Raw genomic sequence first — 24,804 nt, 5'->3', positions numbered from 1 at the left:
AAATTGAATCTGTGTTAATATTTTCTGGTTTGCATAATCCCATTTTGTGGTTTGCTTAACTTTATGCATTTTTCTATCAATATCTAACTAGATTTGTGTTTAAACGGTGTTAAAACCCACTTTCACTTATATTCACAGACCAACACTCTATTCTTATATAATCTACAAGCTAAAGTAATATACAGTCTGTAATACAAAGCAATTGTCTCTATTCTTTCCTTTGTAGGGAAAGGAATTTTTACAGCATTAGTTTTTCCTTAGCATTGATGTCCTTTTATTCTAAACATGAAAAATACCATTTCCACACTTTATGGTGGTGTCATTTTGATCATGGAGAATGCTGATAATAGGTCCTTTCCACAGTCTTCATCAATATGTTCTTTAAATAGGGTGATCTTTAGTGTGGAGAAATTTATGACAAAGAACAGAAACCACTAATTTTCTCATGCAAAGTAAAGAAGACCCAAGGGATTAATAGCTTCTTGCACATTTTCTTGAGGTTTCTCTCGAAACATGCTCTTGCTAGATGTTGGAAACAAAAAGTAGCTGTGATAAAGCAACATACATCACTATAAGGCAACGTGAAAATATATTTTAATAAAATTTTTTGCCAAATGGTCCACATCAGACATTTTGTTGTAATACTTAGGGTAAAATGAAAATAAATTTCATAACATCAAAATATATAAAAAACATAACGTACGTTAGCTTATGCAAAAAAAAAAAAAAAAGTTAAAATAAGAAAATTCCGCTTATCGTATATTTACATTTCCTTTTGAATAAATGTGGGAAAACTTTTATGATTAGTGAGTTACATTAATACTTCTTTTCTCTTAGAGTAACTTAGAAGTGAGTCAGAGAAAGGGATTTTTCTTTTGAAACCCATTATCAGTTACATTGTATAACCCAGGGGTGTCAAACTCATTTTCACCGGTTTATAAATGTAACTGCTTCTACATTTATAGAGCCCTAAAATTACATTTGGCCCTTTGCAGGCAACCGTGAGGCTGACGTGGCCCCTGGTGAAAATGAGTTTGACGCTACTAGTCTAGTTTTTTAAGTCTTTTATATTATCCTTTTTTTTGTTCCCAGCATTATTGGAAAACCAAGTCATGCATTTAAACTTCATATTTACACCTACAGGTTTTAAACAGTGTATGCTCTTTATATATTAAGGCAACAAAATGAGCTGTCCTCCTGATTTTACTGTTGTCATCTACAGCATCGGCAGGAATTGCTGTATCACAGCGGAAGGTGCGTCAGATCAGTGACCCTGTTCAGCAGATTCTTGTTCAGCTGCACAAAATTATCTTCATCACTCAAGTATGCATTACTGTTGCTTCTGACATTCTATACTTTTCAGTTATTTGCTGTTGTCAAAATGATGGTACTGCAAAGTGCTGCTAATTTAGTCACTGTTCTTTAAAAACAACAGAACTTGACATTTTTGCAGATGGCAGGATGCTTTAAAAATATATCATTTAAATAAAGACTAACCTTGAATATTAGTATGTGGAGGATGGCAATAATTGAGTCATATGAAAAAAATTCATTGGCTCACCTCAGAAAAATGGATTGTACAGTAAATTATTTTTACAACATTCTGTTATGCCAGCAGTATGAATATTTTAAGTGACTTAATATCATATACTGACATGGAGAGTATATAAAATGCTCTTCTCTGTAGCAATAATTTCTAAATAACTTCTAAGTAATAATTTTTATTATAAATAAACAGTAATAATTTATTGAGATTTCTAGTGCAATATTTCAAATCTTAAATATGTTAAATCTTTTGAAGTATCAGATTTTTTCAAACTTAAAATTAAGTTCAACTCTTTCATAGTGAAAGAGAGCTAAAGTTATTTCATGCTCTTCCCAGAGCAAAAACGGAGTTGATATAAATCTGCATTGAACTCTCAACGAAAAATGTGACAGGAGTCTCTTTATTCTCCAGAAAGATGGCTGCCATTCAGTTACTTGCAAAGTTTGCTATTATTAATTAAACATCGTCTTATTTTTCAAAATGAAGTGCTTGTATTTGGAAAGTGATTTTGTGTGTGTTTAGAGCAGAATAGCATAACTGAACTTGGGTTTATTTTGCCTTTTTTTTTTTTTTTTTAAACTGCGAGACTTATCAAAACAGGTAATACAGGAAATAAGTCACCAAGGACAAAGAAAACAATTGTTATTTAAGATAATTTGAATTTATTGAACTTATTGCAAGAATTATCTCCTTCACCTGCTAAAAGAAATGAGGCAGTTCAATCTTTACATGCTACATCAGGTGTCCAAGATGCTCATTAGTAAACCTACTCTCTCTATTGAAGGTTTTCTTAAGTGCCCTACTAATTAATGCAAGTTACCATAACATAGATGCATGATAACTGAGAACTAACAGCCACTCAAAGACTCAGAATTGGCCACTGAAGCATTAATAGGAACTTCAATGCTTTTGGTGTTGGGTGGTTTTGGCATTGGAAGGCAGAAAAACCAGGATCCATTCCTGCACTTATTCACTGTGTGCTATCTGCTTCTCCTGTACCTGTTTATATTCTTAAAGCTCTAAGGTACAATATTTTTTATAATAAAGAGCTGTTTTCTAAAACTCTGAGTATTGCAGCTGACAATTCTAAACTGAAGTTTACAAGGGAGAGTTCTTGCCTGTTAGTTTTTTGTTGCCAGCAGCCTTCCCAGTCCAGTTTCCATGGGAACAAGAAACAGAGTGATCTCTGGAAAACAATGTAAGAGAAAGCTTTAAAAGAAAAAAGAATATTATGTAAATCCTGGGCCTATTTTTTTTTTTTTTTTTTTTAACTGATCTGACATCTGTTTTAATTAAAACAAAAGCTAAAATTGAAGACTATTGCCTGAGGCAACTCTGGGTTTCTCATGCAGTGGACTTGTCCTTTACCACCTTTGCTTCAGAATATCCCAGGACACCCATGGTACCTTAACTGCACGCAGCTCATTGCAGTGGCACGTAGTTTGTAAAGTATTCGGCAGGCATTATTTCTTTTATTCACAGTCTAAGGAACATTCAACATCTGACTTGAATCATATGTATAAGGCCTTATCTGCATTAAAAGGGAGTAGTACTTGTTATGCAGGTACTACTTTAAACTTTAAAACTTTATGCAACCAGCTGTCTGATTAATTTTTTTTTATGCTTGGGATGTAACCTTGATCCCTGGTTTGCCAGAGCAAATCAGGACTCCTGTGAGGCCAGTATAGCTGTTGCAGATTTGTAGCCATCTTGGAGCAGTAATTTGTTCAAATGGGGAAAAAAAAAAAAATCTTTATAATCTGTACTGTGACTGTGTTTGAATGTGAATTGTTAGTGGTCAAACCTGCCTTGTGCAGTCAGAAAGCTTCCTGAATTCAATGGGGTGGCACTTTGTGAATTTACATAAGTGATGTGATTATAAACTCAGTACTAAAGGGTAGAAAATAATGGTTTTATAAACATGCTCTGCATGTATAAACAGCTATACAGAAACAGCATAGGACATCCTTCCAAAAGTAGTACATATCACAGAACTGTTATCAGACTGGGTTGGTGTTGTTGCAGTGACCAGCATCTAAAGCTTTACATTTACTGTTGGAGCATAAAAATGGTTTTAAAATCTTAAAGAGCAAAGAAAGAGACCTTCTTTGAACTGTTGATTGAAGACCTTAAAACACAATAAAGTATGATGCGTGCTTTTATTTTGCAAATGTAGTTGGAAGATGTGTACTTTCTCAACCACAAAACACAGGAGAAAAAGTATACAGTTTTGCTTTGTAGCCTAGTGAAATGTAAATTTCCTCTAGCAAAAGTCACATTCTGAATTGTGTTGAGATGTACATAAGGACCTTAAAAGAGCATGTCGAAGCCATGAGAAACATTCCCAGTTTCTACACACATCGAATGAAGGTCTACGAAGTTTCATTAATTTCAGCTGGAGTCACTTGTTATAGCCCACATTAAATCTACACCGATGTTCCGTGGGCTTTGTCTGCAGAAAAATGTCTCAAATACTGACACATTGATCATGGTACCAAATCTAGTATTACCTGTATTAGGCTCGTTATGATATTTACATTCAAGGCTAAAGAGAATGAGACTAATAGGATGGTCAAACTTAGGAGCATTATTATAATGTGCCATTAAATCAAGTCTTATACTGTTATTTATTACCATGCTATTAATATTAATTTTTCTTGTTGCGTTGTAGCTACTTCTTTCAATAATGGTGCTACTGATTAGGTCATTTTAATGGGAGGTGTATCTGAGCAGTGAAAACATCTGTTTCTTTGTTTTGTATAGCTTCCTCCAGCTTTGCAATGCAACTTGAAAAGGAGGGTCATTGAGAGATTCAAGAAGTGCCTCTTCAGTCAGCAGAGCAATCCCTGTAATCTGAAATCAGAAATGAAGAAGGTGTAGTACACCAATTACTACCTATGATCAACTTTTCTTCTACTTGAATTAAGCTATTGATATTAATATCACAAAAATATGAGTGTAAGATTCCATTTTTAAAAGGAAATATTTAGAATGTTCTCTAGCTATCCTTTATTTGGAAAATATGGAGGCTTCTTAAGTAAGCAGCTTTTACAGATTGGTTTCAAGTTTGTTTTTGATCATTAGAACACTTTTTGTAAATGGAAAGGACCTACTAGCTGCTCATATGCAAAATCAGACTTCATCTCATCAGAGCTCCGAAAGAGAAGAGAAAGGAAAGTGTAACTTTTTGTGGCAAAGGCTGATAAAGATTATATGAGCTCTTTTATGTGAGCTCTTCTTAATTTACTATTAGTTTTCCAGTATTATACATGTTTTGGCATGTATTCCTACTAAAACTGTCCCAGAATGTCTTGAATGTAGCATACGTTGTCCCATTGTTGCATAGTGTGTCAGGAACAGTTTATTGTCATCATTTAAAAATACCACAGATTTGCAAGAATGGCATGACTAAAGAACCATGCCTGCTTGTTTTCCAATGACATGCTGGATCCTTTCTGACAGTGACAGAGGTCACAATTAATATCAGAGTTTCTAAATGTTCCTGCAAAATCTCCTGAGAAGACTGTAGTCAGAGTCAGCAGAGGATCTGAAAATGACATCCTCAGCATCTGTGTATTGTGGGAAACTGTGAAGCTAAGATATTTTATTTTTTAATTGATAACAAATCAGTTATTAGGTATGTTACTGTATCTAAAATTTCATGACAAATAATTTCTTATCACGTTATTTCCCCTGTGTAATCTAACTTGATTGTCACCTACTTGAACTGAGTCTTCTAAGTCATTGTTTGCTATGGGATGGACTGACCGCAAATGCTAAATCCTTGCTGTACTTTTGTAATAATTAATCTGAAATGCTTAAGCTCCACAGAAGGTGGCTACTTAGTATTCAGATTGATAGTACATTTGGAAGATACTTAAAGATGCCTCTCTCTGAGCCTCAGTTTCATTCCAGTTTGCTGTCATGTAAATCAAACTGTAGTTTATGTTAAAATATTCCTGTATTTTGGCCATAATATTAAATCTAAGCAAGTTTTTGCTAAATGTGTATTGAGTCAATGTTTTCAGGAAAGGATGCCCAAATATATGGTAAGAAAAAGGAAGTGCTAACCTAGTTTTCAAATACCTAGAAATAAAGGAACCTATTTATTTATAAATGTTATCAACTGTAAAATTGTGTTAGTTTCAAAACTGTTGGATTTAAACCTGCAGAAAAGGGAAGAAATACACTATTTCAGAAGTAAATGGTGGCAAACTAAAGATGTTTGAAATGATGAATGCAAATACTGGGCACTTCTACCTTGAAGGAAGTATTTACAGGAGCTATTAATACAAAGCAGCAACAAAAAGCGTAGTTAGAAAGATGGAGAATTGATAAGCATCAGTGAATAAATTGTACATATTTTACCAAAATCACCATTATAAACAGGTTGGATAACATGGACATCATTTAGAGATAATAGGAAGAACATAGGGAAAATAATTAGGTTAAACTCTTCCAGCAAGCGTTGTTAGAGGCTGTGCAATTTCTGCAAATAAAATTTTAAAATGATGGGTTTTAAACTATGTTGAATTAGAAAACCTAATTAGAATAAGAGACAAAAAGATTTCTGCACTGATCAGTGGTGAGGTAAAGGTCTTCCAACAACAGATATTCTTCTGTTTCTATAACTGTAAAAGCGTTAACATGATGCAGAAATGCACAACTGGAATTTCTCTCCTGCCCACAAAGATATTTTCATGTCAGAGTTGTTAACCATTGGATATTTTCAAAACTAGATGTTTTAAGTTTGATGGCAGTACCCTTGTTCACATAATCAAGTAGCTGAACTGACTTTAGGCTCTCAGAAGTGCTGGAATCTCTCTAACGGGAATTGTATCACTTGAATATGGACTAACAATTTTGCTTCAACCCCTCAGTTTTGAAAATCAGAGTAATTGGCTGTTTCTGCCCTAGGCTCAAGGGGATGCACTTCTCTGTTTGTCTTCACAGAAATGTATAGTCTGTGACGTTTTGTTCAGACAGTCTAGAGAACTCAGTGCTTTATACCAAGTGCAGATCGGCAGCTTGCAACATTCAGTCAGTGTTTCCGTAGAGATGTAGGATGTTCATAGTTGTGTTCACCACTTTTTCATTCATCTAAAAAGCATTGAAGTCTCCTTTGACTTTTGATTGAACTGGGAAACATAGGAAGGGGTGCCTGATGAGAGTCTGAAGTTTGTCCTTTGCTTTTGTTTTGTTTTGTTTTGTTTTCTTCCCCAGCTGCTGCAAGGTTCTCCTGAATTGATTGAGCCCAACTTCTTTGCAGCAGATTGGCATCTGCTACTTCTCTCTTCAGGTGGAAATACATTGCTTCCAGATGATAGAAAAGGTAAAGAAAGCAACAAAATCTCTGTAGTGGCATATATGTTTCTAATGAAGTGTATGGTAGCAAAGCAGAAGGAATTGCTGCTCTAACTAAGGTCTGTCTTTAAAGACAGTAAAGTTATGTTGACTATACTGATTTTCATTATTAGTATTTTTTGGTTTGTTTGTTTTGTTTAATTCCTAGTAAGATATGCAGTTTACCATTGATGGAACATTCTGCTGATTTAAGAGAGTATACTTTGGAATGACAAAGAAATATCAAAGATGTAAATAGCACATGGTTCCTCCATGAAAATCAATAGAAATTATTTTAACTGAAAGTGTCCTACTTAGGCTTTTCTTGTCCTTGCATGTGATTTTTAAAGAAACTCTATTTAAACCCTGTTTTCTTCTTCTGTCATGTTTGAAGCAGTTATACTCTGATTATTGAATTACCTAGCTAGATCAAGCCCTACAAACTTGAGGAGGGAAATGCTACACGCTATGCCACATCTATATAATGTAAAGTATATATATGCTTTAAAAAATTAATAGTATCAAATACATTTGGTCTAGTGATACTCAGTGTGACAAATCATGAACTCCATCTTTATTCAAACCTGCCATCACTGGCATTGTCCAGGGTGGGGAACCACAGTTCCTAGTTCAGAGATTTGTTTCATCATATCCCTCTTTGTGCAATGGACATAAGGGAAATGTGCAATCTGTAATTTGGTATTTGTGCAATTTCCATTCTTCCAAATACAGGAAGAGCTATATCGCAATCTATGGACTAGAGGACATAGTAGCATTAAAAACTGTGGTGCCAGAAACAAGAGTGAAAAACTTTGCTTTTGCTGGCCTTTCTTTTGAAAGTAGCGTATGTTCTACAGCTTATTCCAAAACCCAAAAATAATAATAGGTGTTAAGGGTGATATTTGAGTAGGAAATGAGTCCCTAACAATTACCTTTTAAATGAGCTTTATTTTGTTCCCAGAGACAGCAATGCAATTTGTTCAGATGCTCAATATCTGTGATTTTTTAATCTCTTGTGTGCCCTTTCCACTGTAAATTGTCAGTGGGGAAGAATAAGAATGTTGCATTTCTGTGTTCTGTTACATTAAGTATTTAAAATATTTTCCATCAGTTAGAACTCTTTCATAATGTGATAACATTGCGTACCTAAAATGTTCACGTCATGCCATAAGATGCCTCCCACTTTCGCAGGGAGTCATTGTGGTCGGTGAAATAAGCTGCTAATAATTAAGCATCTCTCTTGTCATTATATTTGTAGTGGAATTGCTAAGAATCAGATGAGGGAGCATAACCCCCAAATTCAGTAGTATAATTTTACTTGCCTTTTTCTTTAAGGTATTGTTGGCACTTATGACGTAGCAGAAGGGATGACATATGAACACTTGCAGGTAAGCTCCAAATATACCTCTATGTATTGATTTATTATTTTTAATAATTTCCTGAAATTAATTTATTTTGTCTTGTAGACTCTAATTGAAGAGGTTCTAGAGGAAAGTGGTTACTACAATTTCTCTTCTAACAGGTGAGTGTTCAATTTGAAAAGAAAAAGTTAATTATGATGTGCTGATTCCAAATGTATCATCTGTCTATTTATGTGATTGCAATTTCACTTTAAACATAGTGCAGTACACAGTGGATTATAACACATGGATGCATGGACTGCAAGAAATGTATGTGGGACATGTTAGCTAATCTAAGCAGGTTTTTTTAGGTCATATCTGTTTTCTTCAGTCAGATCGTAGAGTCGTACAAGTTTGGCAGCAGTTTCCTCTCATTTTTCCCATGTAAAACCACAGCTGAACAAAAGTTTCATTTAAATAGAATTGTATTTTATTATAATACTCTACCATTACAAGGTTGAAAGGATGAAGCTGACAAATTTAGTAAAACATTTGAGTACAGCACAAGAAGAATAAGTGGTTGCTAGCACAAAATTGCAGGGGGTGAAAAAAATTCAATGGTCTTTGAAACTGGACAAATGCCTTGTCCTGGAAATGGTATGACTTGCCTATAGGAAACCTTTGAGGAACACAAGAAAGAAAATACATGAAAAAAATCATTATAGTCCACAACATAAGCTTAGTATTTCTCATTCTTTTAACCTGCTAGCCTGTTGTTTATTGTTTCAGATATGCTTTAGTGCAAAATGTTACTACTTCCATCAAGTAAGTTCCTTGTCTTTGCAGTAAACAACATTATAAAGCCCGGAAGACTGCAGTTATATTTTCTAAAACAAAGGAACAAATATGCACCCACCCCACTCCCCACTCGCTCATACATCTATTAAGAGGTTTTAAGAATTTATAGCTTGTGGTGTCTCAGTGGTATTTTTCTGTTATTTATTATCTCTGCAAACTTTTCTGTACAGATTGATTCTAGCTTGAGAGGTTTCAAATGTTAGTCTGAATGTTTTTATAGGTACTCATTAAACTGGAATTCCAGCTTACAAATGCCTTGCAGCTGCCAGCTGTAAGTATTGAAAAATCATGATTCAGCACTCTCAAAATACAATAATAATTCACTCTTTACACCTTCAGGGTATACTTGAATCATGTTTACAAATCATTTTTGCAGCCATGAGGTCTAACAAATTTGTTTATAATTGTTTTCAAGTATTTAAAATTTTCTGTAAAAAAAAAAAATCACACAACTTATTAAAAAAAAAAAAAAAGAAGAAGAAAAAAAGGCTCTCATTTTTAACATCAAGATCTAGTGACTCTTATTATAAATGAATAAATGAGCTGTAGCTGCTGTTGCTATGTAGGCATTTATCTCACAAACAGACTGGCAAAAAGCATCTTACTGCAATGAAATGTAAACAGGTGTGTGCTGAATATGGACTTGAGTATTTTACACAAGCTACTATAAAAATAAGATTTCTATTAGTGGAAATCATAGAATCACAGAATATCTCAATCGAAGGGACCCATAAGGATCATAGAGTCCAACTCCCTGCTCCTCACAGGACCACCTAAAACTAAACCATGTGACTAGGAGTGTTGTCCAGATTCTCCTTGACATCTGACAAGCTTGGTACCATGACCACTGCCCTGGGGACTCTGTTCCAGGGACTGACCACCTTTTCCTAATGTCCAATCTGAACTTCCCTGATGCAGCTTCATTCCATTCCCTTGTGTCCTACTGCTGTAAAAGTAATTGCTGAAATGTGAAGGATGCTTAAAGATTGCAGGAAAATATGCTAGTGTTTTCAACATGTAACACAGGAATGCCACAGAAATGCATGAGACTAACAGCAGTAAAATAATTAACATTCTGTTTTTTCCTAATTTATTCAGGGCTACTTATTTTGCTGCTGTGCTGAAATTCCCTGGAGAGTAGTTGTTCTTTAGAATCTTAAGTTATTTTTATACATTTTTGGAAATTTTGTTTTAGAGGAGACATAAGAGAATATGCTTCCTACCCACATGGGACAGTGTTAGGTGTTCTTATTATTAGGTGTTCTCTATGCTATCTTCATCCTGCAGAAGGAAATGGGGAAAAGAGCAAGCGGTCCATTTTCACACATACATAAGGTCTGGAGGAGGCCAGTGAATGCTCAGCATCCTTCTTCACATTGGTGGATGTGTTATGTATCTGGTTTTCCCAGGAGCATAGTGGAAGTCACATTGTGTTTCGCCTGAGTTACGCCGCTTCTGCAGCAATGCTGATACATTATCCACAGTCAGTGTTGTTTTGTGCTGCGTTCATGGGACTTGGAGCAAAGGCAAAGATTTTGGAGTGGGTGAAAGGAATAGAGTGAAATCTCCTTATAGATACAGTATCCTTAGAAATTTAGAAGTATGCTGTCTAGATTTGATTCTTTTTTTCTTCTTGCTTATAATGGTTAATGTGTGCATGTAACAAGCTACTGTAGATTTTGGCTGACTGCATTGCATGTGTGTCTGTCACTCAGGCATGTCTTGGCTTTAGCTGGCAGATACAAAATAGTCATACAGCAACCCAGTTGTTGATCTGTCACCAGCAACAATACATGTCCTTGATTTTTCTCTATGTTTTTGAATCCTATTACCTGCTGTGATGCATAATTTTGCTTTGTTCCCCTGTCACTATTACATTACTTCTTTTCCAGACAATGTTCTACCCCCAAATGTCTTCCTATTTGAGCTGCTCTTCCAGAAAATTGACAGACCATGTTTGGGCCTTGGCTGACAAAAGTGCGTCTCTATTTCCAGAGGACTTACTGTGTTCTCTAAAGTATGCTCTTGCTCAATGCCATTCTGAACTTTTCAGAACTTTTTTTTCTTCTTTTTTTTTTTTTTTTTAATTTCCTTCTCACTCTCCAAATAGCCAAGCAGTCCAGTTTTGATAACTGTCCAGTGTTGAATGATTCATTTTGCTAGCAGACATGCATCATTAGGTTTTGCTTCTAACTCTCCAAACAGCTTAAGCAAGCCAGAAGGACAAATCACTCTCTCAAGCTGCATTGCAAGTCACTTATCAGTGTCCACTGTTATCTGTTTCTTTTCCGCCACACAGAATTTGGTTTGCAGCCCTCAGAGCAACATCCTATCAGCCTTTCTTGCATGAAACTGTTTTGAGCCTTGCTCTAATTTCTTTCTTTGATATGCAGTGAAACATTTCAGAAGCAACTGCAGATTTTCCAGCAGAAGCTTGGTACATCCTGTAGCCTTCCTAGGATCCCCTTCTTAGAAATGTGTTCACAGAAAAGCTTTGGAAAAAAGTACTAAGAGTAATGAATATTTGTATCTTGTTTTGGAACTTACGGGGTAATACACCTATTTTTCAACTTTCTTAGCTTATTTTAAAATATTTTAGTTCGTGTTTCTCAGTTTCTAAGATGAGAAGTTGTAATGATGCCACATGTATGGGGCTTTCATAATGGAAACAGAATGATGGTGTTTCTTGCTGGAAACAAATTGCTTTCCCTTCTGCCCATAATAAGTTTCTAGCTCTTCTAACAGAAATGTGAAAAAAAAAAAGAACTCCAATGACTCAAAAGTCCTCAGAAGGCCCTGCTGTGGAACAACATGGGACATGTGTGCTATTTCTAAAAGCACTATTAAATGCAGAACAAACAGCTAAATAGCATATAGCATAATAATGCAATCTCCTACTGCATCATGGAGGACCTGTTATAGACAAAGCATTCTGAAAATATTATTTCTTTATTTTCTGTTATCTGGGGGCACTTGTGTTTATTGTCTTTCCTATCAGTGTTGTCCCTTGCTGTGCCTCCCAGAATTCCAGGAATATACGATAGGAAATCAAACCTTAAACGAGGCAATGGCATTAACAGTGCAGTAGGATGAATAAACTGTATAAAGGGTTAAAATGATTCAAGCAACTGGATTGGGTGATGAAACATGAATTCTTTAGAAACTAAGACAGCTTCATAAGAAAAATGTCATGCTTTTTTTTTTTTTCCCCATTTTCATTATAATAGTAATTACTATCTCAATGCCAGTTATTTCATGGGGATTAATGACCAGCTGAGGATAATGACCCTCAGCTTTATCTTCAGTAATCAACTTGTGCCCATTTATCACTAATCTCCTGAAATGACTCAGTACTCCAATTGTATTACTTATTTATACAGAAATTTGGTAAACATGCATAAAAAAAATCCCCCTGTAATGTTTCAGAATTATTCTGTTCACATCTATTGTGTCACTCTTTGTTTTTCTCCGTCTGTTTTAATATTGTACTGCACAAGAGGCAAGCTCCTTGTTTGTGAGCCTGTTTATGAATAGGACAACGAATACTGGTTTTAAACTTTCATCATGATTTTTTATATAGAAGTAGATGTGTAATACACAAATTGATGCAGAAATCTATTTTTAATGAATTCCATTAAGGGATTTAATCTAAGCAGAAATTCAGTTATATGAAAAATAAAGCTATGAATAAACAAAAATAGCAATGGTCAGACAGATGAGTTGTGTTCAGCTGAGTGCTGTAGCTTTGTCATGGTTTAACCCAAATAATCAGCTCAGCACCACACAGCTACTCGTTCACTCCCCCTCAGTGGGATGGGGAAGCAAATCGGAAGGGTAAAAGTGAGAAAGCTTGTTGCTTGAGATAAAGACAGTTTGATATGTAAAGTAAAAGCTCTGTGTGCAAGCAAAGCAAATTAAGAGATTAATTTGCTACTTCCCATCAGCAAGCAGATATTCAGCCATTTCCAGGAAAGCAGGCCTTCATCACTCCTAACAGTTCCTTGGGAAGACAAACACCATAACTGTGAACATCCTCCCCTGACCTTCCTCTTTCTTCCCTCAGTTTTTATTGCTCAGCACAATGTCACATGATGTGGAATATCCCTTTGGTCAGACGGGGTCAGCTGTCCCAGCTGTGTCCCCTCCCAACTTCTTGTGCACTCCTAGCATACTTTCTGGTGGGGTGGTGTGAGAAGCAAAAAAGGCCTTGACGTTGTATAAGAATTGTCCAGCAATAACTGAAACACTGGTGTGTTATCAACACTGATTTCATTACAAACCCAAAACATAGCACCATACAAACTGCTGTGAAGAAATTTAACTCCATCTCAGCCAAGACCATTACAAGCTCATGTGACCAGAGGTCTGTTTATGAGAGAAATGTTGTTTCAATATTAGTTTTCTAGGAAAAGAATGGTTGCAATGCACATAAAAATAGAAGGAAACAGTCTGCATATTCAAATGCATATATTGATGTGTTGTCACAATTTTCATAACTTTGTTCAATGCAATCTTTTCTGTTTTAGAGAAGCAACCATTGGAGTAGTTAGAAAGAGGTATCTCATTAAGAGGAAAACTGTCAAGTCTGGCTCTAATGATAGCTATACATTTTTAACTACTCAAAGAATAGCTTAAGGTATTATTCACAGAGGAAAAATATAACTCAGGAATGACAGCAAATTCTGTATTTTGCCTCTTTGAGGCAGCTGTCGTTTGTATTGGGTCTATGGTGCATGGGTACATAATTTGAAAATGGAAGTGCATTAATGGGGCTTTGTCTGTCTGCAAATTCTTACCACATTATCTATGTATCTTCAGTATTATTGCACCTCTTTGTGTTACATGATTAATGGATTCAAATTTGTATTTAGCTTAGTTAATGTTTTTTAATGTTCTAGAGCATACCAAACTAGACAGTAGATGAAAGTACACAGCTCCAGTGCTTCTGGAATCTAAAGTGGATTTTTGACTTAGTGATATCTAGGTGATTTAAGACACTCTGCTACTTTGTGATTTGTTTTGGCACCACTTTTTGCTAACGCTGCCTGGCATTTGCTGTTAACTGTTTTCTTCCTCCAAATGGTTGTCCAAGTTTATTCTTACTTCTTACATGTCCTGCATACAAAAGAATATTGTTTTGGCCAGCAATGTTTATTAGAGTCACACCAGCATTCTGTTGATTTGTACTTGTCCCCAAGGAGGTAAAAACATCTGTGAAAGCTCGGTGGTACATGATTTGGGTTTTTTTTTCCTTCTAAACATCTGTGGTTGCAAGTCTTTGATCTACCCACCTGTTGGTCAGCTGAGGGTCTGTGTAGCACTGTAAGCATGCAGCCCTGTTCCACAGACCATCATTCACTACATCTTTGGAGTTAGCTGTCCTTCCCCTAAGAGACAGTATTGAGCCACCTTTCCCAATCACAGATTCTACAGAAATTAGAGAAAGGAGAAGCAACATGAAAACACTGTGTAGCAATTGATCCTAGCTTCGATTTCATCCAACTCCTAGAGTAAGGCAGTGAGTAATCCTTGTCACGTTGATGAATATAGAGTGTTCCAATGACAATGGAATGTGTGACCAAGAGATGGATTAAAATACACTTGCTGGATAGAGTTTGCCACTGCACATATTGATAGTTACACGACACATTTTTATGCTGGCTAGAGACATAATTTTTGCTGAGTTGGTACAGCCACACCAGTATTGGCTGTACTCAGAAGATACATGTGCCGATACTTCCTGTTAATGATACAGTGGAGCTCTAGAGAAATAACGACTTATAAACTAGGGAAAATGTATGCCTCAGATCCTAGGGTATTATAATAGCAGCTGTGCATGTCAAAATCAGATGCCCAAGTGTGAAAAACTTACTGCTAACTGGATTTTTAGAGAATTGCGGGAATATTCTGGTCATTTCAGGGGTGGACAGTAGTCTAATGGCACAGAAAAAGGATTTGCATTTTTCTAAGATTACAACACCATTAAAAACAAACAAACCCAAACAAACAAAAACCCACAAAACCAACAACAAACCAAACAAAAAAACTAAAACCAAACAAAAACAACCGACCGACCGAAAACCAAACAAAACAAAACCCAGAACTTTTCCCACTTTGGTTAGTAAGTCAGTCTTTTTTATTGTTTTAGGCTTTTTTTTCGTTGTGAATCAGATTGACATGAACTGTAGCAGGCACTGTTTATTGCTCTAGCAATCAGCAACAAGCCTACTAGGTTTGAGTAGTATCGGGCCTGCTGGGTTTAAAAGACTTAGATGTAGAACCTGGCTTTAATTCATGAGATTGCATTGTGCAGAGCACAGAGGTGATCCAGGGATCAGTCTGGTGCAAGTACCAAATAATGTGATCGTGTGGTAGGACTGTCTTTGATGCAGAACCTCTCACCTCACTCAGCTGAAGATTCTCTTTAGCAGTGAGACACGTGACAAGGTATATTTCACTCCTGACTGGAAAATGTGAAGCAGTATCTGGCCTGAATTTCAGCTGACTGGCAGGTACCAAGTCATTGGTAAAGTTCAGTGATAAATATGCAAAATTAAGTGGTCTCCTGACAGTGGAAATGCCCGAAGTCTGCACTGTCTGTAGAAAAAGTGTGTGTTTATGGAGCTGTCTCTCAGCATTTGGACTGTGGGAATGACTGTTTTCAACACTAGGCAGATGGCTCTGGTCCCTTGCAGAGATCACATGCCCTGAGCTCTCACACATTCTTATATGAGCTTCCCATCTTTTAGTCAAGCATCTGTCGTCACAGACTTGTTTGGCTAAGATGAATTTGCTCTTGCAGTTCTGAAGCACGTCTTTCTATGAGTTTGAGAAAGAGATTTACCCTGCGACTCACTTCTGTGTGTCTGAGATGCCAACTTGGCAAAGTTCTTGTATAAAGCATAGATAAAGTCTGTCAAATAACATCAAATAAGAAGACATCTTGTCACTCAAGGTGGTTCAGAAAGCTCACTGTAGTCTGGAATCATTCTTGTGCTAGCAGACCTGTGTCTTATGTAACTGCTCTGAACTAAACACTTTGACTTGCAGTAAAGAGGAATTTATCTTTTTTTTTTTTTGAGGCTTTCTTCAATGGTTTGGTCCACCTAGGGTAGTTTAGCTGAGAAGCATGCAATACCTTTCCATGTCACAGCAAGATGCTGTTGGAAGGACTTTTGGGAATACTTAGGTTAAGTGAAAGACAATCTGAAAGTTTTCGAAGAAATGGAAGACAAGTTTTGCCTCTGTTCAGAAATCAGGGCCATACAAAGATAAATTCTTTTTAACTGTGTCAAAATGTCCTTCATGACTGCGGCTAGGGGAGGAATTGCACATTGTTACATAGGTAGCTGTTTTGATATAGCAGTGTAAGATACAATAAAAGCTATTTTAGGATGTCATTATAGTACTAACAGGCACGGTATTCCTCTAAATACTGTAGTTGTGTCCCTTATCCTGGAAGACTGCCTTTTTGCTATCAGAGCTTCCATTTACCCGTAAGGGAAAGTCAGATCTTCATGTTTCTGACACAGTGTTCCATAAAGAAAAGATAACTCTTAAGCCTCATCAAAGTGTCACCTCCAATTTTGAAATTTAATTTGAAACCTCTTACTTAAGATGAATCATTTGAAAATTACATAAAGAGAAGGAATAGCTGTTTGTCTTACTGGGATTTTGTATCACAGTAGATACATGCTTAACAGAGCACTAAAATATTGTCAGAATTTTGAGTCAGGGGATCATGAGATGAACTAATTCCCTGTGTGTAGCATAAATGATCAAATGTCACCCAGACATTTCTGCATCAAACCCTGTTGTAAACTCTGAACTAAAACATTTCTTTTGATAGACTTCTGAGGTTCCTTGGCTTTGATTTCATGCTTATACGTCAGTTTTCTTCTGACAGTACAAAGATTGATCCCATGCCTGGTGACTGGGAATAGTGGGGAATTATTTCTTCTAACACATACTAACTACCAACTTTTTCCCCTCCCAGCTATTTCTACTATCCGAGGGGAACAAAGAACTGTCCAGCAAAGGAAGAGAACCTGTAATTCTGAAGTAAGGGTTCAGAATTGTTCCTAATGAAGTCAACCTACCTGTACTTCAGCTGAGACTGTCTGATTACCAAAGGAGCAAGCTTCACTCATTAAATACCATCCAGATGGAATTCCAGTGTGGGACAGCTTCAAGAGACCTCATGGGATATTTCAGAACGATACTGTTAACTTTAGGTCTGTTTACAGCATAAGCACTTTACAAGGAACATTGGGAAAGATGCTTCCAGGTTTATACATTAGGAGGAAAACACAGTTCCCAACAGTACATATCTTCTATTTTTATATATTTTTTAATGAATTCCTGCATAGTCAGGTTTTCTGGAATGAAAGTAAGAGAGCATATAACCTTATTTATATCCATGTATGTCTTCTATAGGAAGAAAAGGAGCTTTATAATATGACCAGACAGAAAATATATGTAGGTTCTCTGGACTAGAATAGGAAACAGATTAAACACCACCAGTATGATTTTCATATTTAGAAGGAATTTCTCTAGTTATGTTTGAATAGTAGCAAATTCTAATATTGGTATGACATGTTAATAGGCATTATTTTCAACTGCAATAGCTTCTGAAAGGATTGTTATTTTAAAAACAGCTGGTTTTGCTGCTATTTCAAAATGTCTGTCTTTAGTCACACATTGTATAAATCTGTGTATATAAAAAGTGTGTCATGTACATTTATATACATATTCATTTTCAGCTTAACAGACTATGTAAATTAAATACATGCTTTGCTGCTAATCAAAACTAGTACTTAAAAGCACTGTCAGCATTTCAATATTTTTTCACTCTGTGCTAAATAGAGATAAAAATGTCTGACTGCGGTAGTAGAGAAGCTATTTTTTGTCTACAGTTTAGTAAAGATTACTTACTAAGTAGAAAGGCTTTTCTCTACAGTTGATATTGTGGCAATCATAGCAAGGTAAAATACCAAGTGTATTCTGTTATGCAGCTAACCCTGTTGAAAATTATTAGCATTATAGTAATCACATGGTTACTCATAAGTATTTTGATAAATATGTATGTTGGGTACTTTTTTCTTTTTTCCCCACTGGTTTGTTTGTAACTATAAATAACTAACTGGCATTAATTTCTTAACAATTCAAGTGTATTATTTCACCTCCGATGTATTACTTCGGCATCCTGAATTGTGAAGCAGTGAAAGGGACCTAATGGGCAGTGTAAAGAAAAAAAAAGACAAGAAAAATCCATCCTCTTTTTAAATATCTGTAATGTAGAAAGTCATCAGGTGCTATATTTACATCTATACAATGGTACAGTAGAGATAGCAAAGGTCTGTTCAGGGTTAAGACATATGATTCTTAAGGTACTGTCAGCAGGTAGTTACAGTTTCCACCATGAATCACCATAGGTGATGCATTTCCTGCAGTGTTATCACAAAAAATCAATTCCTGTTCTAGTTCAGAGTGTTAGTTTTGCTTTGCTACAATGGAGAAAAGGAATTCAGTATGGTTAAATCTGATGGATTAGAAAGTAAATCCACACTATATATGGCTGCCAATGGAACTGATTACACCAATATTTTATCAAACAAGACTTCATTTAAATTAAGCCTTGATATGCTGGTCCTACTCAAATTGCATATTAATTCTCATAATAAATTTCCATTAAAATAGTAAATCAGTAAAATACTTAAAGTAACCTATTTAAATATATTTTTGAATAAATTTCTTATAATTTTAAATTGTCAGAGGGCATCAAATGCTTTAGAAATAATTTGGACCTTATTTCAAGCATGTTTTCAAGTATTGCTGTTTATAGTTTATCTGGATTTGTGTGATAGTGTAGTGTTCATTTGTACTTGATGACATTATTTTTGTTATGAAATACACTACAATTAATTATTCTTATTGTGTTTCTCCTAATGTACTTCTAGTGCTGTTAACTTTGAAGAAAATTTTGTGCTTGTTTTTCTGACTGAAAAGTGGAATGCTAGCTGGTGGCCAGCAGAGCAGACTTCTCTACAGCAACTAGAAGATAAGAGGTAGATTGGTGGCATGTACAGCTGCAACCACCAAGGCAAATCAAACCAGAAAATCAGTGGTCTTTTCTTTTTCTTTCCTAGTGTTCACTAGGATTTTTTTTTTTTTGCTTGGCTGCAGGTGAATTTACATGCTGGTTATTGTAGAAAAGTGCTGGTACATTTTATGTGTAGGGCAAATAACTTCCACAGAAGATTCATGATCTAAGCTGTTAAGTAATTTAAGTAGTTTATGTCATTACTACATAGATGCGCTCCACTGAGATAACAGAGAGTCATGGTGAATGGAGTCAAATCCATTTTGTGGCTCGTCACACATGATGTTTCCCAGGGCTCGCTCGGTATTTGGGCCAGTTCTGTTCAGTTATCTGGACAAGGGGATTAAGTGCACCTCAGTAAGTCTGCAGATGACACCAAGTCAGGTGGGAGTGTTGATCTGCTGGAGGGTAGGAAGGTCATACAGAGGGATCTGGACTGGCTGGATCGTTGGGCTAAGGCCAATTGTGTAAGGTCAAACAAGGCCAAGTGCTGGGTCCTGCACTTGGGTCGCAACAACCCCAGGCAGTGCTACAGGCTTGGGGAAGAGTGGCAGGAAAGCTACCCAGTGGAAACAGGCCTGGCAGTGTTGATTGACAGCCAGCTGCCTATGAGCCAGCAGTGTGCCCAGGGGGCCAAAAAGGCCAGCGGCATCCTGGCTTGTATCAGGAATTGTGTGGCCAGCAGGACTAGGGAAGTGTTTGTGCTACTGTACTCGGTGCTGGTGAGGCCCCACCTTGAATCCTGTGTTCAGTTTTGGGTCTCTCATAAGAAAGACATTGAGGTGCTGGAGAGAGTTCAGAGAAGGGTAATGAAGCTGGTGAGGGGCCTGGAGCACAAGTCTGATGAGGAGCAGCTGAGGGAACTGGGGCTGTTCAGCCTGGAGAATAGGAGGCTGAGGGGAGACCTTATAGCTGTCTACAACTACCTGAGAGGAGGTTGTAGCATGGAGGGTGTTGGTCTCTTCTTCCAAGTAGCAAGTGATAAGACAAGAGGAAATGGCCTCAAGTTGCACCAGGGGAGGTTTAGATTGGATATTAGGAAAAATTTCTTCACAGAAAGGATTGTTATGTATTGGAACAGGCTGCCCAGGGAAGTGGTGGAGTCACCATCTCTGGAGGGTTTTAAAAAACACGTAGATGTGGTGCTTAGGGACATGTTTTAGAGGTGAACTTGTCAGTGCTAGATAAACAGTTGGGCTCAATGATCTTTAAGCTCTTCTTGAACCAAAATGATTCTATGAGGTCAGAGTCCATTGTGTTTCCAGTTGTATGAAAAGTAACAAGAGCCACTTCTGCCATGAATAATTTCTGTATGGTTAAATTCTGTATAGACAATATAGATAAACATACTTAGGGAAACACAGAAACCAAGAATAAGTTGCACAGTATCATTCAGCAAATCATCAGCAAATTTGAGAATGGGACCTACATCTCCTGAGTTCCAGCCCATTGCATAAATTATATACTTCAAGGTATGTATCTTTTTTTTTTTTTTCTTGTATGCTTGTAATCTGTAAGGTAATCTGTGCAAAAATCAGAGAAGCAGGCAGACCTGTATCTATTATTTGGCTAAATGAAAAAGATTCCACAAAGATTGGTACTGACAATGGTGAAACACTGTACTAAACTTCAATTAACTTTTGATTATTTGTGAATGTACTGGTTTAACTGAAGATGAGTTAATTTTCTTCATACAGTTAAAAAACCTTACTTTTTCATAGCTAGCATGGTCATTATTTGGACTTAGTTTGAGAATAAGAAGATAACACCCCAGGACAGAGTGAATGTTTTTAATTGCCCTGGCCTGAGAGCCAAGGACACTCTGAGTGCTCTGCCCACAGGTGTGAGGCATTGAGGAAGGGGGGCATGGATGGGGCACAGCTTGACTGATAGCCAGACTGATCAATAAGAGTATTCCATCCCATTAGCATCATGCTTCATATTTAAGGAGAGTTGAGATCTTCTGGTCCCTTTCTCTCTCGCTTTGCTCTTTTTGTCAAAGCGAGCGGAGTTCTGTTCAGGACTTTTATTAGTTTGGCCTTTTGCCATCCTGCCATTTTGCAGAGGCCTCTGGGCCTTTCTGCTTTTTTCCTCTTTTCTGTCTTCGGGACTGACTTTGAGACTAAGTGCTGTTTTCCGGGATTGGCTGCTTTTTGTGGATGGAGTTCATGAGGAATTGCATTGAGTATCTTTTATTTTATATTCTCTTTCTATTTTATATATATATACCTATATATGTGTGTATATTTTTATATATATATATATATATATATTTACTAGTAGTATATTGGTATTTTGTTATTTTATTAAACTGTGTCATTAACACAGTGGCAATATTCCCATGTGTTTGAAAAGAAGGCCTTCTTGCTAAAGTGTGGTCACTGATATTCATTCAGCGTGATCAGCAATATTCATTTAAGAGAGATGATGTTTCAGAGCTTGCCAAAATGGCAAATTGTAGTTGCTGAGTGTGTGACCACGTGGCTGAACAAGTGGTGAGATAGATGTCTTTCAGAGCAGCAAACAGTGCCACAGTAGGATTAAAAAAAAGGAAAATATAAAACCAGCAGATCCACCATACAAGATAGAAGATGAGTCTCTTTGCCAAAGATGTGGTGGTCTGAATACTTAGAACTGGTGCATCTGTGCATCTGGTGCAGTCTGTGCTGCAGTGAGGATGGGTGGAAAGAGAGCACTGGCTTTGTGAACTGAGCAGAACATGCCTATAAACTGTGTTGTTCCAGCAGCCTGTGGTCATCTTGTATCCTTGATAGCAGGGATCCATGAGGAACAGTTGGGCTACTACTGCTTCTGGCTACTGAAAAGATCATGTTAACTATGAGGACATATTATTGGAGGTTGGTAGGTCAGAAAATTTGCTCATCTTTTTTACCTGGTCCTCAGGCAACATAGGGATGGAGTTATCCTATAGACTACCTTCCTGATTTTCTTCCACAGTGTATTATGTGTTTGCTCTACAAATACATAAATACAATAATTGACACAATAAATACAGTCATTGAAACACTGTCTGTTGACTTTGCTTGCAAGGGTTTTAAAATTATGCTTTAATTAACAGTATCTGGAATAAAAGCTTTACATTTCTTTAGCTTGATCATGACAATTAGTTCTTTACCTTTTCTCAGACAGGTCATGATACAATGGAATTATAAGAGATGATGAATGTTGGCAGAACATGTCAATTTGATGTATTGGGTCTGATGCTCTGGCTCACAGCTGATGGCACAGTATATGCCTGAAGGGTTATGTATCTATGATCTGTTGTGATTCATTTGTAGTCCAAATGAAGCTGATGAAAATAAAGTGGAGACAGCAGTTTGTCGAACAGAAGCAGGACTGACCAATTTTTCACCTGTTGGCAGTGTTGGTGTGAACGATTCTTTTCTGAAGACTTGTGGGAGCCAGCAGCACAGTAAACTCCAGAGACTTTTTTAAAGCTCTACAATGCAATCTGTTAGTCTTAAATTATGTTGTGCTGAATGGATCATTTCTGCAGTTAGGTTTACATTGCAGAGCAGCCATTAAATAAATGAGGGAAGTGTAGCACTCTGTTAACTGCAGACAGCTATTTTTAAAGATATCTTCAGTGAGACTTAAATTAATGTTGACCTATTTGTCACCTTCCCTTCCCTGAGACAGACATTTCCCATGCTCCTTTACATACAGTTTGAATACCATCTCTGAATATGGAAGCCTAGCAATTGATCAGAGCTTTGCCTTGAGTGACCTGCCCATTGCCTTTCAGAAAGCATTTTTCCTGAGAGTTCATTATTAAATGATGATGTGGTAATAATGATTTTTTTTTTTTAAATACATATTAAAAAATAATTATAGAATGGATGGAAATAGCTGTTCCTGACATGAGGACTAGTGGACAATGAAAACTACTGTGATCCTGAACAGGTTAATCAGCAAGGAACACGGAACTTATTTCTCATAGCCCTGTTCTCACTAAGAAGTGACTGCTGAGAGACATGCTGGTGGAAATTGGTGGGTACAAACCTTTTTTCCAATAGGAAACTCACTTTTTTATCAGATTTTACTAGGTGGAACTGAGTCTATGTAACAGAGTAGAATTGTTGGACAACTGTTGAAAAGGTCCACTAAATGTGAAGCACAACAGTAACGATTCAGCACTGTTCTGCTGAAATCACTGTTCATTGTGCAGCGCTTTGAATATCTGATCAGACTACCTCTCTACAATTTCTTTTGCTGAGACACGAGAATTCCCATAGTCACTAAGTATTGATTGTAAGGAGGGCAACCTTATTCTTTCCAAGAATAAGACTCCATCAGTCTCCGTACATTTTTCTGAACACTGTGACCTTTGCATTGCTGTGTCTAGCACTGAGGTCACACCAAGAAGATCAGGATTTATTGCTCCAGAATCTGGACATCAGGGAATTCATGCAGGGGAAGAATTCTTGCAGCTTTTTCTTACCAGCGTAACATATGGTATTTATAGCTTCCAATCACAAGGAACTTTTTTAGAGTTATTAACAGTGGAAAAAAGTTATCTCCATATAAAACCAAAAGATGCCAAATCATTTTGGTATCCCAGCTTTAATTCTAATTTTAAATGAATTCTTTAACCTTCTTCTTTTCTCACCTTCTGTTTCAATTGCTTTGTGTATTTGTGCCTTGTTTTTGTCAGCTTATGAAGAGAAAGTAGTATGCTTATATGTAGGGAGAGATTAATTTCTTCAGGCTATTTTCCAATATTTATTCTTTGATTTTGTGTATTCTTGTGTAGCTGCACTGTTCTTTTGTACACCTCAGAAAGATCTAGAGGATATTCTTAGTTCTTCCACCAAACATCCTTGGCAACAAGCTGCACCTTTTGTTTAATGAAGAGGGGTTACCCATCTTTTTTGAATGTGTGGTTGCTTCCCCTATCTGGTCTCATTCCTATTTACCAAGACTGCACATTGCACATGTTCATTGTTTACTGCTTCAAAGAAACAGACCCAATGTATTGCATTCAAATAAACTTCAAAAAAATACTGAAATGTATTGGAAAACATGTTTCAACATAATCTGCAAATGAAAACACCGGGAATTTTGGGCTGAATTTCTGTAATCATCACTGCAGCACATAATGCTTTTTTCTTTTTTTCCCTAAAGCAAATTATATATTAATATTTCCTCTTCACTAAAATGTGTTAATCACTTGACAGTAATTATTCTACATGTTTGTTTCATAATCAAGTAAAATATTGAGTCTTCAATATCCTTAATGGTATGGACTAACATCCTGTAGCTTTGACTCCTTTGTATGTTTATAAAAACCATTTATATTTGTTGGGTGTTTTAATATTATTCTTTTATATTGAGGAAGTATTTTGCAATTTTTTAAAAATTTGGTTTTAGGGGGAGGTGAAGATTATTAGTGTGTTGCTGGAATGAAGTAGGTGGAAGAGGAGGAAAGAAGAGTAGGAATCATGGTTAGTGTTTTCAAATTTCATTATTACATTTGTGTGTCTGTTTAGATGTCTACAGCTTTCAATATAAGGCTTTGAAGTACATTATAAACATTTATGCACTAAATCATTGTCTAAACAAGGTAAAGATTAAGATCTTCATTTTGCAGATGC

General features: G+C 36.4%; 1 protein-coding gene across 16 annotated transcripts in view; it reads left to right on the top strand.

The window, feature by feature from the left end:
- Window positions 1-24,339, top strand: part of NEK10 (NIMA related kinase 10) — a 106,175-nt gene extending 81,836 nt beyond the window's left edge. For 4 of the 16 annotated variants that reach the window (XM_065051601.1, XM_065051605.1, XM_065051600.1 and 1 more), the window contains 6 exons: window positions 1,223-1,323; window positions 4,310-4,420; window positions 6,770-6,878; window positions 8,225-8,277; window positions 8,356-8,411; window positions 17,084-24,337. In XM_065051601.1, coding sequence (XP_064907673.1) covers window positions 1,223-1,323; window positions 4,310-4,420; window positions 6,770-6,878; window positions 8,225-8,277; window positions 8,356-8,411; window positions 17,084-17,141 — 488 coding nt within the window. In that variant the 3' untranslated portion in view covers window positions 17,142-24,337. Of the gene's footprint in view, window positions 1-1,222; window positions 1,324-4,309; window positions 4,424-6,769; window positions 6,879-8,224; window positions 8,278-8,355; window positions 8,416-17,083 lie in introns of those variants that run through there. The other 12 variants (XM_065051604.1, XM_021298454.2, XM_065051603.1 and 9 more) reach the window with 9 other exon arrangements.
- Window positions 24,340-24,804: the final 465 nt, after the last annotated feature.

This window comes from Columba livia, chromosome 2 (genome assembly GCF_036013475.1).
Source record: "Columba livia isolate bColLiv1 breed racing homer chromosome 2, bColLiv1.pat.W.v2, whole genome shotgun sequence".
Taxonomy (NCBI): Eukaryota; Metazoa; Chordata; class Aves; order Columbiformes; family Columbidae; genus Columba; species Columba livia.
The sequence above is the reverse complement of the archived record's forward strand: the minus strand, read 5'-3'. Positions and strand labels throughout refer to the sequence as shown.